A 15,140-nucleotide genomic window follows, 5' to 3' on the forward strand; every position below is an offset into this window, starting at 1 on the left:
TTCAGAATCACTGGCGTGGTGTATGTGAGACATCAGACATACAATTGTGCAAAGAAGATGAGAATCATGCTCTATAGTCTATATTTCTTAAGGGATATGTCTAATGTACCATACTGTTTATGCACAGAATATATACATGTACACACAAACTTTTAACACCTACAGCAATTCCATCACTAGCCCCTGTGGTAAGGTATATGTTATCTGGATCTGCAGGAACTCCTCCATCTCGTCTTTCAATGTACGCTGCAACATCTTCACGGATGCAATTTACACCTTGACTGGCACTGTAAGACCCTGTAAGAAATGGAGAACAGGAGCAGATATTCAAACGTACACAATCTACAAACCTTAAATGCCCATGTTTGGGCCGTAACATTCCAAAGTTAGTGGTATTAGGTAGTTTGGCTGTATGAGAGCTTTATTATTTCCCCAGTACAGCGGTTTTCTGAAGTAGAAAATGAGGTGATACGTTCACAGTGCTGCAAGAGGAACACAGTCATGGCTGTAAACCTGAAATAAGCATCTCTGAAAGACAAAATAAATATGAAGGTATTGGATTGCCAATACGAATTATCTAACATTTGCCTTGCCATATGGACAGAAACCCAAGTCTTCCCTCTGACAATCGCCCAGCCATTTTATTGAAAGTCACCTAAAAGGTCAACCAATTTAATTTTTAAAATGACCTGCTCTTTAAATAACAAGAGGAAGGAATAAAGGGAACCTGGGTGAATGGAATAATAAAATAAACGTTTTTTAAAACATGCTGAAACTTCTAAGACTTTTAATTTCAGATTAAATTTCAGATTCTGACAACACAGAACCATCCTGCCTTCCAATCTAAATCGCTTTTCAATTATCTGTAGGGGAAGGAGCTAGGCTACAAAAGTACTGTGTAAGGTTATGGTACACAAGCTTCTGATGAAGTTTATAATCACAGCTGTAACTGTCTTAAGAAAAAGGCAGTTTATTGGGTCCTAAATACAACATCGCTAAGTATGTGCAAAAAATAAACCTGCAGCAGACTGAAAAATGAACTCAAGGTATAAGGCCCAAGGGCTGATGGAGGCTGAAGTGGTAAGTGCACAGCTAATTTAGCACAATGCCATGAAGCTGCAAGACCTTCTTGGCTTTAAGTAGATTGCTGGATGGAGTGGGGTAATTGGACTGGGCTCACCTAAAGGTGTGGTGCAGTTTCCTTTGAGGATGAGGACTGAGAGGTCACATATGGAATGACCATTTTGTGAAAAGCTTCCCCCAGGAGTAATATGGTGGGTTTTTTTTTTTTAAATCATTTTTCTGTGAAAGTTCATTCAAGAGTGTAGTGATTATCTGGTTTCACCCACAACACTGCAAACAACATTTTTAACTACCATGTCATTTACACCTGCTCTGAGCAGGGAAAGTCAACAGTTGTTAAAATACCAGCAGCCCTAAAGTTTCCCCTCAATGGTAGCAACAATGGAAAGTGTTAGCTAGAATGGCTGGCCCAGACAAAGCTGATTTTGAAATACAGTTTGGCCACTTCCATGTTGGACTGCCAAACCTGTTCAAGAAGCCAGTTTTACTGTAGCTGTAATTTGAGCACAGTTCCTCAGACCATAAAGGTATGTGTGGAAGGGCCATGTTTACAAAAAATAAAAGGAAGAAGCAGCAAAAAAGGAAAACGTTGAACCCTCAGCACTATGGCAGGGGCAGCTCCCAGTCAGAAAAATTTAAAAACTTCATTTTAGACAAGTATTTACATGGGCTAATCAGCTAACTGAGATTGGTGACTGACGCACTATTCTGAAAACCTACAAATGAATATCAGACTTTTTCTATCTGCGCTGCAGTTTTTAAATATTTATTGTTATAGTTAATCAGATGGGCAGTTGCTCTTTAACGCACACGATATTACAGAATCACATTCCAGTCACTAATGAACAGAATGTCTGTTTATCCATTGACATTTGTGTATGTTTTGCACGCTTAGTCATTTATATATTTTAAAATGTTAATGTTCAAAATGATCATTTTGTCTGAAGATTAAGATTGCTGAAAGCAAGAAAGCATTCAGAACCCTGCTTGCAATGACCAGATGCAAGTACTTTGAAATACACTTATTCTGGGAAAAGATTCCTGCACAGAGTCTATAAATGTTTCAAAGATCATCCATACTCTGTGAAACACAAAGAATTTCACATTCAGGTTGCACAGGCTAATAGACCTAACATGGGACTGATATCAGGAGACAATGAATTCTAATCCTGGTGCTACCACTGATGTGATTTTGGCCAAGAACTTGTCATAGATATTTTTGGTAAACATCATGGACAGGTCACAGGCAATAAAGAAAAATTAATGGAAACTGATCTGTCCGTGACTTTTATTAAAAATATCTGTGACATAATGGGGATCTACAGGTCTCCACACCGCCTGCAGCAGGGCAGCTGCACAGAGGCTGGGAGCTCCGGGGGCTCCCACCGTGGGTTGGGTGTTGGAGCCCCAAGGTCCTCACTGCCCATGGCTGGGAGCTGCGGGGGCCCCACCACCTACAGCAGTTGGGAGCTGTGGGGTACCCCTGCCGCCCGCAGCTCCCAGGGTCCCTCCTGCCGCCTGTGGCGGCCAGGAGCTGTGGGGTACCCCCACCGCCTGCAGCAGCCAGGAGCTGCGGGGTACCCCTGCTGCCCACTTTACTTCAAAAGTTTCTTTTCTCTTACTTAATTGGCCTCTCAGAGTTGGTAAGACAACTCCCACCTGTTTATGCTCTCTGTATGTGTGTATATATATCTCCTCAATATTTATTCCACTCTGTATGCATCCGAAGAAGTGGGCTGTAGTCCACGAAAGCGTATGCTCTAATAAATTTGTTAGTCTCTAAGGTGCCACAAGTACTCCTGTTCTTTTTACGGATACAGACTAACACGGCTGCTACTCTGAAACAAAAAAAGATGAAAGTATGAACTACACGTAAACAAAAAGACAAAAATGAAAGCTGAACTGACACTGGATGAACTGTTTGACATTCTTTGAATGTGCCTGACTGCTAACCAAACCACTAATTATATTCTGTTTATTATTTTATAGCACCTACTACGATAGCAATGAGGCACTGCTATCACAAATATTAAGATACACATCAGTTACTCTAATATGTACTTTGAAATGTCACCCTTAGTCTCTTTTCATACCGTAAAGGAGTTTATCAGGTCTGTCAGATTCTTCAGGTTCTGTGCAATACCCCCTGGCTAGAGCACTAGATTTAGAATAGTAATTCGAACACGACTTCCCAGATACAAGCAGCGGGCTGAGCTGCTGGATGGCCAAAAATGAACTGGCCCTATGAGTAAGTAAAGGTTGTTTTTAGGGCTGTCAAGCGATTAAAAGATTAATCGTGATTAATTGCGCGATTAATTGCACTGTTAAACAATAATAGAATACTATTTATTTAAATATTTTTGGGTGTTTTCTACATTTTCAAACATATTGATATAAATTACAACACAGACTACAAAGTGTACCGGGCTCACTTTCTTTTTTATTACAAATATTTGCACTGTAAAAAAAAAGAAATAGTATTTTTCAGTGTACCTAAAACAAGTACTGTAGTGCAATCTCTTAACATAACATAAACATATGTCCCTTCATGCTTCAACCATCATTCCAGAGGACATGCGTCCATGCTGATGATGGGTTCTGCTTGATAACGATCCAAAGCAGAGAAGACCGATTCATGTTCATTTTTATCATCTGAGTCAGATGCCACTAGCAGAAGGTTGATTTTCTTTTTTGGTGATTCAGGTTCTGTAGTTTCTGCATTGGAGTGTTGCTCTTTTAAGACTTCTGAAAGCATGCTCCACATGTCATCCCTCTGAGATTTTGGACGGCACTTCAGATTCTTAAACCTTGGGTCCAGTGCTGTAGCTATTTTTAGAAATCTCTCATTGGTACCTTTGCATTTTGTCAAATCTACTGTGAAAGTGTTCTTAAAACGAACATGTGCTGCTGGGTCATCATCCGAGACTGCTATAACATGAAATATATGGCAGAATGCAGGTAAAACAGAACAGGAGACATACAATTCTCCCCCAAGGAATTCAATCACAAATTTAATTAACACTTTTTTTTTTAAAAAAAACGATCATCATCAGCATGGAACCATGTCCTCTGGAATGTTGGCCGAAGCATGAAGGGGCATACGAAAGTTTAGCATATTTGGCATGTAAATACTTTGCAACGCTGACTACAAAAGTGCCATGCGAACGCCTGTTCTCACTTTCAGGTGACATTGTAAATAAGAAGCAGGCAGCAGTATCTTCTGTAAATGTAAATGTTTGTCTCAGCGATTGGCTGAAGTAGGACTGAGTGGATTTGTAGGTGCTAAAGTTTTATATTGTTTTGTTTCTGAGTGGAGTTATGTAACCAAAAAATTCTACATTTATAAGTTACACTTTCACAACAGAGATTGTACTATAGTACTTGTATGAGGTGAATTGAAAAATACTATTTCTTTTGTTTATCATTTTTACAGTACAAATATTTTTAATAAAAAATAATAATATAAAGTGAGCACTATACACTTTGTATTCTGTGTTGTAATAGAAAATCAATATATTTGAAAATGTAGAAAAACATCCAAAAATATTTAATACATTTCATTTGGTATTCTATTGTTTAACAGTGCGATTAATTTTTTTGAGTTAATCGTGGGAGTTAACTGCGATTAATCGACAGCCCAAGTTGTTTTTATTTATTTCTATATTGTATATACGCACATGGGCCTTTGGGAGGGACACGAGGCTCAAGACAACTGTTTTGGAGCCTCAACATGTTCTTTTAGAGCACTTTGTCTTGTAAACATGGTTGATTTCAGCTGTCACAAGAATGACTACAAGGACAACGGTAGAATACATTTTACAACCAAGTGTATGTGCAATTTATATACCTTAGACCAGGGGCTCCCAAACTTTTTTCCAATAGGCACTGCACCATACTATTAACAGCTCTTGAGGAAAATTATTAAATTTAATTATTACATACATATAAACAATCACATTGTAAATAAATAATGTTTCCTTTTCATTTTAATGTAAACAATCATAATGATAGAAATCCCTAGCAATATGCACTCAAAGCATTTTCTTTCATTTCTTAAAGAAATGCTTCAGGATCTTTGAAACCAAACAATTTGACTGGAGAATGCAGTTGCACTGGTGGTCCACCTTGTGGACGCAGTCCGCAGTTTGGGAATCTCTGCCTTAGACAAATAAACAGAATATGGGTCATTTTTCTGAGTGCCCATATACTATGATAATGGACTATCCAGAAATGTGTATATAATAAGCATCTTGCTGAGAAAAGACGGTTACTCACCGTTGTAACTGTTGTTCTTCGAGATGTGTTGCTCATATCCATTCCATTAGGTGTGCGCGCCGCGTGCACGATCGTCGGAAGATTTTTACCCTAGCAACACCGGCGGGTCGGCTGTGGAGCCCCCTAGAGTGGCGCCTTCATGGCGCTGAATATATACCCCAGCCGACCCGGCGCCCCCTCAGTTCCTTCTTGCCGGCTACTCCGACAGTGGGGACGGAGGGCGGGTTTGGAATGGATATGAGCAACACATCTCGAAGAACAACAGTTACAACGGTGAGTAACCGTCTTTTCTTCTTCGAGTGCTTGCTCATATCCATTCCATTAGGTGACTCCCAAGCCCAACTTAGGTGGTGGGGTCGGAGTGAGACATTGCTGTGTGCAAAACTGCTGATCCGAAGGCAGCATCGTCCCTGGACTGCTGCACTAGTGCATAGTGTTCTGTAAACGTGTGGACTGACGACCAAACCGCAGCTCTACAAATGTCCTGGATCGGAACTTGCGCCAGGAAAGCCGTCGAGGAAGCTTGGGCCCTCGTGGAGTGAGCGGTGAGGTGTGGTACTGAGACACCTGCCAGGTCGTAGCAAGTCCGGATGCAAGACGTAATCCAGGAGGATAGGCGTTGTGAGGAGACCGGTGAGCCTTTCATTCGGTCGGCCACTGCAACGAAGAGTTGCGTCGTCTTTCTAAAGTGCTTTGTGCGGTCAATATAGAAGGCCAGGGCCCTTCGCACGTCCAGGGAATGCAAACGTTGATCCTGGCGAGTAGCATGTGGTTTAGGGTGAAAAACCGGGAGAAATATATCCTGGTTGATATGAAATGGAGAAACCACTTTAGGGAGAAAGGCAGGATGTGGACGAAGCTGCACTTTATCCTTGTGGAAAACTGTGTAAGGGGGCTCGGATGTAAGCGCCCTGAGTTCAGAAACGCGCCTTGCTGAGGTGATGGCTACGAGGAAGGCCGTCTTCCAGGATAGGTACAGAAGTGAACAGGTGGCCAGTGGCTCGAATGGAGGACCTGTGAGCTTGGAGAGAACCAGGTTGAGGTCCCACGTCGGAACGGGCTGACGTTGTTGTGGGTACGTCCGGTCTAAGCCCTTGAGGAATCTAACGACCATCGGGTTAGAGAATACCGAGGACGCGAGTTCCCCTGGGTGAAAGGCCGATATGGCGGCCAGGTGAACTCTAATTGAAGATATCGCCAACCCTTGCTGTTTCAGGGAGAGGAGATATTCCAAAATGAGAGGAATAGGTGCGTGCAACGGGGACGTGGCTCGCTGTTCGCACCAACAGGAGAACCGCTTCCACTTGGCCAAGTATGTGGTCCGTGTTGAGGGCTTCCTACTGCTCAGCAGAATCTGTTGGACAGAGTGTGAACACTGTTGCTCTGCCTGGGTGAACCATGGAGCAGCCACGCCGTGAGGTGGAGTGATTGCAGGTCGGGGTGACGCAGCCGGCCGTGGTTCTGCGTGATGAGATCCGGATACAACGGAAGCGGGATCGGTGTCTGAACCGAGAGTTCCAACAGCGTGGTGTACCAATGTTGTCTCGGCCACGCTGGGGCGATCAGAATCACCTGTGCCTGGTCTCTGCGCAATTTGAGCAGTACCTTGTGGACCAGAGGAAACGGAGGGAAGGCATAAAACAGGTGGTCCTTCCAGGGAAGGAGAAACGCATCCGAGAGGGAGCCGGGAGCTCGACCTTGCAGGGAGCAGAACACGTGGCACTTCCTGTTGTCTCGAGATGCAAACAGGTCTATCTGGGGAAACCCCCACTTCTGGAAAACGGAATGTATGATGTCCGGACGGATAGACCACTCGTGTGTTTGAAAGGACCTGCTGAGTCGGTCCGCCAGAGTGTTCTGGACTCCAGGGAGGAACGATGCCGTGAGAAGGATTGAGTGGGCGATGCAGAAGTCCCACAGGCGAATGGCCTCCTGGCATAGAATTGACGAACGTGCTCCTCCCTGCTTGTTGATGTAAAACATGGCCGTGGTGTTGTCGATGAGAACTAACACACAGCGGCCACGTAGGAGGTTGAGAAATGCCTGGCACGCCAGGCGCACCGCCATCAGTTCCCGAACATTGATGTGCAGGGCTAGCTGGGGTGCAGTCCACAGGCCCTGGGTATGGTGCCCGTTGAGATGGGCGCCCCAACCCAGAGAAGAAGCGTCTGTGACCAGGTGCAGAGAGGGTTGTGGTGCGTGAAACGGCATCCCTTCGCAAACCACATTGTGATCTAGCCACCATGTGAGGGAGGTCAGGACCGAGTTCGGGATTGTGACCACCATATTCAGGCTGTCCCGATGTGGGCGGTATATTGATGACACCCAGGTCTGGAGTGGGCGAAGCCGAAGTCTGGCATGCCTGGTTACGTACGTGCAGGAAGCCATGTGACCCAGCAGGGTAAGGCACGACCTCACCGTGGTAGTTGGGAAGGCCTTGAGTCCTTGAATGAGGCTCGTGATGGTGCAAAAGCGATTGTCTGGCAGGATGGCTTGTGCGCGTCTGGAGTCTAGAACCGCACCGATGAATTCTATTCTCTGAGTAGGTTCTAGAGTGGATTTGTCCTTGTTGAGTAGTATACCCAACTTGTTGAACGTGCGCACTATTATGTGGACGTGATCGCGAACTTGTTCTTTGGTGCGACCGCGTACCAGCCAGTCGTCTAGGTACGGGAACACCTGTATCCCTTGCCGACGAAGGCACGCTGCCACGACAGCCATACATTTCGTGAACACCCGTGGGGCCGAGGATAGGCCGAAGGGAAGGACTGCAAATTGGTAGTGCACCCTGTTTACCACGAATCGCAGGAAGCGTCTGTGAGGCGGGTAGATTGCAATGTGGAAGTATGCGTCTTTCATGTCGAGGGCGGCGAACCAGTCTCCAGGATCGAGGGAAGGGATAATGGCCCCCAGAGAGACCATGCGGAACTTCAACTTTACTACGAATTTGTTGAGTCCGCGCAAGTCCAAGATGGGTCGCAGACCTCCTTTGGACTTGGGAATGAGGAAGTAACGGGAATAGAATCCCCTGCCCTTTAACTCCGCTGGAACCTCCTCTATGGCCCCCATAGCGAGGAGCGTAGAAACCTCCTGAATAAGAAGTTGCTCGTGAGAAGGGTCCCTGAAGAGGGACGGGGAAGGGGGGGAGGAGGGGGGGAATGAAGAAAACTGGATAGCGTATCCCCTCTCCACCGTGCGGAGGACCCAACGGTCCGAAGTTATAAGGGACCAAGCACGGTGGAAATGGGAAAGGCGATCCCGAAAGGAGTGGGCTGGATCCTGGGGGATGACTGGGGCGCCATCCTCGACCGCACCTTCAAAAGTTCTGCCTGGGGCCTGAAGGTGGTCTAGGTGGCCCCTGGTTCTGTCCGGGTTGAGGGCCGGTCCACCTTCTTCTACCACCTCGCCCTCGCCTCCGGGCCGAGTCCTGTCTCTGACGAGGCGGGGGGGGGTAGAAGCGCTGAGGCTGCGGCCTAAATGGCCTGCGCTGGGGGCCCACAACATGCATCCCCAGGGAGCGCATGATTGTTCTCGAGTCCTTGAGGCTCTGCAGGCGAGAGTCCGTCTTATCTGAGAACAATCCATGACCCTCAAAGGCAGATCTTGTAGGGTTTGCTGCAGCTCCGGAGGCAAACCCGAAACCTGAAGCCAGGAGATCCTGCGCATAGCGATACCCGAAGCCAGGGTCCTCGCCGCTGAGTCTGCAATGTCCAAGGAGGCTTGCAAGGAGGTCCGAGCCACCTTCTTGCCCTCCTCTACCATGGCTCCAAACTCCTCCCTGGACTCTTGGGGAATCAACTCCTTAAACTTCCCCATAGAGTTCCAGGAGTTGAAATTGTAGCGGCTCAGTAGCGCCTGTTGGTTCGCCGCTCTAAGTTGTAGCCCTCCGGCTGAGTAAACCTTGCGGCCAAACAGATCGAGCCGCTTAGCCTCTTTTGATTTAGGCGCTGCAGCCTGCTGGCCGTGGCGCTCTCGTGCATTCACTGATTCCACCACCAGTGAACACGGTTGGGGGTGGGTATACAAGTACCCACAGTCCTTAGACGGGGCAAGGTATTTTCTTTCCACCCCTCTCGCTGTGGGTGGAATGGAGGCAGGAGTTTGCCATATCGTATCCGCATTTGTTTGGATCGTGCGGATCAGAGGTAACGCCACCCTCGATGGGGCATCTGCTCCAAGGATATTCACGATCGGGTCGTGAACCTCCACTATCTCCTCCACCTGCAGGTCCATATTACGGGCCATCCTACGCAGGAGATCCTGGTGAGCCCGAAGATCTATCGGAGGGGGACCCGTACATGAAGTGCCCGCCACTGCCTCATCCGGAGAGGAGGAAGAGGATGCCTCCGGTGGCACTGGATCCAAGGGGGGGTCCTGATCCCCCTGCTCTTGGGCCGGGGCATCACCTGCACTTGGGTCTATGGTGTCGGGTGGTGTGGACACTGAAGCCTCCATGCCCCCTGGCGGAGGCCGAGAGATGGTGGACTCCGGGGCCCTTCTAACGGAGTGACCCGAGCGAGAGGTCGAAGCTATTGGAGCCCCTTGCGCCTGATGGTACGCCCACGGGGTCCAAAACGACCAGTGAGATGGTCCATGAGAGTGGTCCTCTGCCATCTCCTGCCAATGGCCCAAGTTTCGTTCCTCGGCTTGCCCTTGAGGGGGATATGCCGATCTCGACAGGTCCTCCGAGGAGCGAGACACCGATCTTGACGGCCATGGCGGTGCCGAGAGAGATGAAACGAGCCCCGTGGGCTGTGGTGCCGCACGGTGCCGGTCTGGAGATGACCTATCTCTGCGCGGTGCCGGCGATCGGTGCCGGGACCGCGACCGGTGCCGATGACCTCGTCGGTGCCGGGAGTCGGATCTGGACCTTGACGAGGACCTGGAGTATGCCCGGTGCCGGGAGCGGCCCCTCGACGTCGAGCGTCGACCGTGGCGGTGCCGAGAACTACGTCTCGACGTTGATCGGTGCCGACGATCATAGCGGTGCCGAGACGTAGAGCGGTGCCGCGAAGAAGATCTTGGCCGCGAGTACGACCGGTGCCGAGACGATACTCGGTGCCGGGACTGCGAGCGGCGTGGGGACCTGCTTCGGGACCTGGATCGGTGCCGAGGTTCCAGCCCTTGTGATGGAGGGCGCATCAAGGCAGGTTTCCCCCTCGACTGGACCGGGCGAGTCAACGGTGCCGTCGGTGCCGGTGGTTGAGGCGGTGCCGGCTCCGTGAGAGCTATTAAGTCTCTCGCCGCCGCGAAGGTCTCTGGCGTCGACGGGAGGCACTGTATCACCGCCGGCCTCGGTGGAGACGCCGTCTGCACCGGACTCAACGGCCTCGGCGCCGGAGTCGACGGTGCTGGAGGCACCTGTTTCCGGTGCTCCACCGGCGTACGCGGCTCTACCCCCGGCACTGGGGGAGCCAGCGTCTTCGGCACGGAGGTCCCCGTCTTATGGGCTTTCTTATGCCCTGGGGATAATGACCGGCGCCGAGGCACTTGCTGTGCTTGCGGTGCCGACGAGGTCCGGTGCCGGGAAGGCTCATCTGACGCCACTCGCGTGGTCGTCATGGCCGGTGCCGCCGGGGCACTGCGCACCGAGGCGCTAGGTGCCGGGGCTTGACTTGTGGATGGAGCGTCCGGAGTAAGTGCCGCCTCCATCAGGAGTTGCCGGAGCCGAAAGTCCCGCTCCTTCTTGGTCCTTGGTCTGAAGGCCTTACAGATCTTGCACTTATCTGTTTGATGGGACTCTCCCAGGCACTTCAGACAGGAGTCGTGCGGGTCGCTCGTGGGCATAGGCTTAGCGCAGGAGGCGCACAGCTTGAAGCCGGGAGCGTTGGGCATGAGCCCGGCCCCGCGGCCGGGGGAGAAAGGGGGAGACGACCCCCTTAATCCCCTGAACTATTAAAACAACTAGACAACTTTTAAAACTACAACACTAGGACTATAACTATAACTATAACTACGAATAATGAAGTAAGCTAGGGAGAGTGGAGAACAGCTAAGCAGCGCTCCACAGTTCCAACGACCGTCAGGGGCGGTAAGAAGGAACTGAGGGGGCGCCGGGTCGGCTGGGGTATATATTCAGCGCCATGAAGGCGCCACTCTAGGGGGCTCCACAGCCGACCCGCCGGTGTTGCTAGGGTAAAAATCTTCCGACGATCGTGCACGCGGCGCGCACACACCTAATGGAATGGATATGAGCAAGCACTCGAAGAAGAAGTCTGCTTACTGCTTGACCTCTCAACAGCATGCACCCGTGGTTGCCTACCATCTTCTGCGTCAACCCCATCTTGTTAGTAGAGAGTCTTGTAAACACTCCGTGTTCACAATTCCAGGGACCACTTCCTCCCCACCCAAGTTCATCTAATTACATCCTTTCTAAAAGGCCCATCACTACACAAGCTTAACAGAAAATATCAGACCTATAATTAAAAACAATAGACGTTAGATAAAAATCTTACCTAAGCTATTCCCTCCACACCCCTGCAAGATCCGTCTGGCTCTCTTCTTAGAGTCTTCTGGGAAGCTTGGGCTGTCCAACAGGTTTGGGTATGTACAAAGTGCAACCACCTACAGTACCAAGAAAAACGTTGTAAATTGACTATTGCTATCGGTTGCTCAATGCACTGGATGGTTATTTTTAAGCTGTTAACATGAAAGTTAGCTCCTTTGAGATGAAGGATATCAACAGAATAGGTCTCAAACTATTAAAAAAAATATTCCCCCTCTCCCTCCCAAAAAACATAAAAAATGTAAATATTTGTCATCAGAGTTTGGAAGCTAATTAATAACGCTGAGAGCAGCAAATGCCTTTTTCTTATTTATATTACAGTTGATTGAGATTGGGGCCCCACTGGGCTAAACATTGTACAACCATATAGTAAGAGATCATTCCTGCCCTGAAAAATGTACAATCTCAATAGAAAAAGGGCTAAAGAAATAGTTATTTCTAGCACCATTTTACAGATGAGGATAAGATGAGTTACCCAAGGTCACTCAGGAAGTCTGTGGAAGAAGTGGGAAATGAACGCCAGCCTCCTGAGTCCCAGCCCTAGTCATACTTCTCTGAAATAACCTTTGCAGTTTTTATTTTACTATTTGAATTGCTAAAGGTATTTAAATAAGAAATGAAAGGAGAGCAGAGGGTAGAAGTGGAGCCATGTTCTAAAGGAAATAAACTATAAAGAAATTTAAGCCATAGTGAGGGAAATCAAGAGCTCCCTACTGAGAGCAGTTTTAACTTGTCTCAATCTCTGCCTTGTTTTCCATGCATTCTCCAGATGACATGGATGGGCCATAGTATCCTTGCTGGTCAGCGATGGTAGCAGAATGAATGCATGTATGTATATCACAGGGAGAAGGGATCCCTGAATTCAGAGCTAAGTTATTTGATGTTTTAGTTGATCAGAATTAATTTGTTATAATGAGTTGAGGTAATTTATTATCTTTATGAAAGATAATGGAGTTTGCTAAATGACTTTTAAAAAATTATATATATTTAGAAAATGGTGAGCTGCACTGTTTTTATCATCTGTGTTTGTACAACGTGTAGTACAATGTGGCCCCAATCCTGATTGGAACCTTTGAGTGATGCCATAATATTAATAAATAAAATGCAATTTGAGGATTTTACATGCGTAAATGCATAAAATGTTAATTGACAACGTACTTGTAGCTACACGTCTTTAGTTGTTCTTGCCTTGGTATAGTTTCTACAATAGAACTCATGCCTGGATGCTAAATACATTCTTCAAAACTAGCCCAGAGATGTTAAGATATTAAGGTCCTTAAAAGATGCATACAACCCAATTTACGCATGCAAATACCTCTTGTGCACACTCAGATTAATTATTTGTGAACAGAGGTCTGCTATGCATTTAACCCCCTTCGTGCATATGCAAATACTTGATCCGCAAGCTCAGAAGTGGTATTTGAACACACAAATCAGGCACATGCAATTGGGTGTGTACAACTGTTTGTACACACCTTTGAAAAGTCAGGCCCTAAAAGGACACTGTTGGATTAAAAACAGTCTATTCTTTTCCTTACCTATATTACCAATAACTGGTTTTCTGGCAGAGGATGTGAGCAAAGGGCCAGGAGAGGGCATGCCAGGAGGTGGACATTTCAGGGGCATAAAAGAGGGAGAATACTGTAGAGGGACACATGCAAAAGAGGGCCACAGTGGGGACTACTAGAAGGCAAACTATTGGAGTTTTGATGGTAGAGGCACTACTGGAAAAGCTGAACTGGTAGCTCCATATATCGCATCCCATGTATGCATGGAAGTAACGTCCATTCACACAAGCAAACAAATAACTAAGCATGAAACATGTATAGGCTATAAAGCACAACTGGTAACATAGTGAAAAAACAATTGAGTAGTTTTGTGTTAGTCATATTGGGGGAATCAAGTGTTTAGCTACAACAAATTTCATGAGCTAGCAAACCATGTCTGAAATTTTGTGATATTCTATAGAGGAAACAAAATTAGAAACAATATTATCTCATAAAATTATTACCTGACGAAGGAAAGTGATAGGCTGCTGTCCCATTGCATGTGCATCACCAATGTTGGCCTTAATGACCTCAGTAAAAGGCTTTTTGATTCCCTGAAGTGAGACAATGCACTGTTAGTTTTAAAGTACACCAAGTTTTTCTATACACCATTTATTTTACCACTTAACTGCATCAGTTTAAAAACAGCTATAATTAAAGCAGTACAACCCCAGAGTGTTGACACAGTTATACTGGTATAAAGGTGCTTATATTGGTATAACTTATTTATTTTTTATTTATTATAATGCAATAACAATAATTAGTAATATCTAACTTTTTCACTGCATTTTTCATCAACAGATCTCACAGCACTTTACAAAAGAAAAACAGGACACATTTTCAAAGCATGGCCTCTAGTTTTACCCCCACATTTGCAATACAAAAGATGGATTTGAATGTATGTGTGTGTGTAGTTCTGGGCACAGACTCAAAGAAAAGAGGTGGACTTTGAGGTCCTTGGAAAAATGTTCCCTCTTTCCCCGCTAATAATAAAATAAGGAATTATTATTATTATTATTATTATTATTAAGCTAGAACAGTGGTTGTGCTTAGTTAAGGAAAGATGTCCCTAACCTGCTATGACCCTAGGAGTCCTTCAAAACCAGCTGGCAGAGGGCACACCATACCATAACTCCCATTAGGCTGGACACATGCATTGAACCAACACCTTATTGTCATAAAAGGTGTTACATAAGGTATCATATGCAAACCAGTAACATGCAGGTCGTTAGTATTATTGCGTAATGTATGCACAGGTAACGTATAAAGAATTATAAACGTGTGCTGAAAATTTGTTAAAAGATACTCTGCAAGCAATGCATAAACCCAGCCTGTCCTAGACAAAAGAATGTTATTTTGCCTCTTTTCCTGTGTCTATAATGTAAATTGAGCCAGGTAATACCTCAGAAGACAATGAAAGATACATCTGCATAGAAGGAAAACAAAGTCATAGAGCTAAATGAGCAAGAAAACCCATTTTAATAATCACGATGGAAGATTGAGCCTGCACCCCTAGGAAACTTCCTGGCTCTTGAAATGGAGACAGTAGATTTTGGGAATTATAAACAAACGCAAAGAGCCATGTTAGCATCTATCGTCTAGGGCAGTGGTTCCCAAACTTCAACAACCTGTGAACCCCTTTCACTAAAATGTCAAGTCTCCCGAACTCCCTCCTAAAAATGAATATTTCCAGGGATTTTCTCCTTTACCTGAGTATAAATTATAAAAGC

At 46.4% G+C, this 15,140-nt stretch overlaps 1 protein-coding gene across 2 annotated transcripts in view; it reads right to left on the bottom strand.

Annotated features, from left to right (window-relative positions):
* The window catches only part of GPT2 (glutamic--pyruvic transaminase 2), a 49,221-nt gene that overhangs the window by 17,044 nt on the left and 17,037 nt on the right, over positions 1-15,140 (bottom strand). For both annotated transcript variants that reach the window (XM_005289848.4, XM_065567609.1), the window contains exons 2-4: positions 13,875-13,964; positions 11,814-11,922; positions 164-297 (exon numbers count right to left, since the gene is read on the bottom strand). In XM_005289848.4, coding sequence (XP_005289905.2) covers positions 164-297; positions 11,814-11,922; positions 13,875-13,964 — 333 coding nt within the window. The remainder of the gene's footprint in view (positions 1-163; positions 298-11,813; positions 11,923-13,874; positions 13,965-15,140) is intronic.

This window comes from Chrysemys picta, chromosome 14, assembly GCF_011386835.1.
Source record: "Chrysemys picta bellii isolate R12L10 chromosome 14, ASM1138683v2, whole genome shotgun sequence".
Lineage (NCBI taxonomy): Eukaryota > Metazoa > Chordata > Testudines > Emydidae > Chrysemys > Chrysemys picta.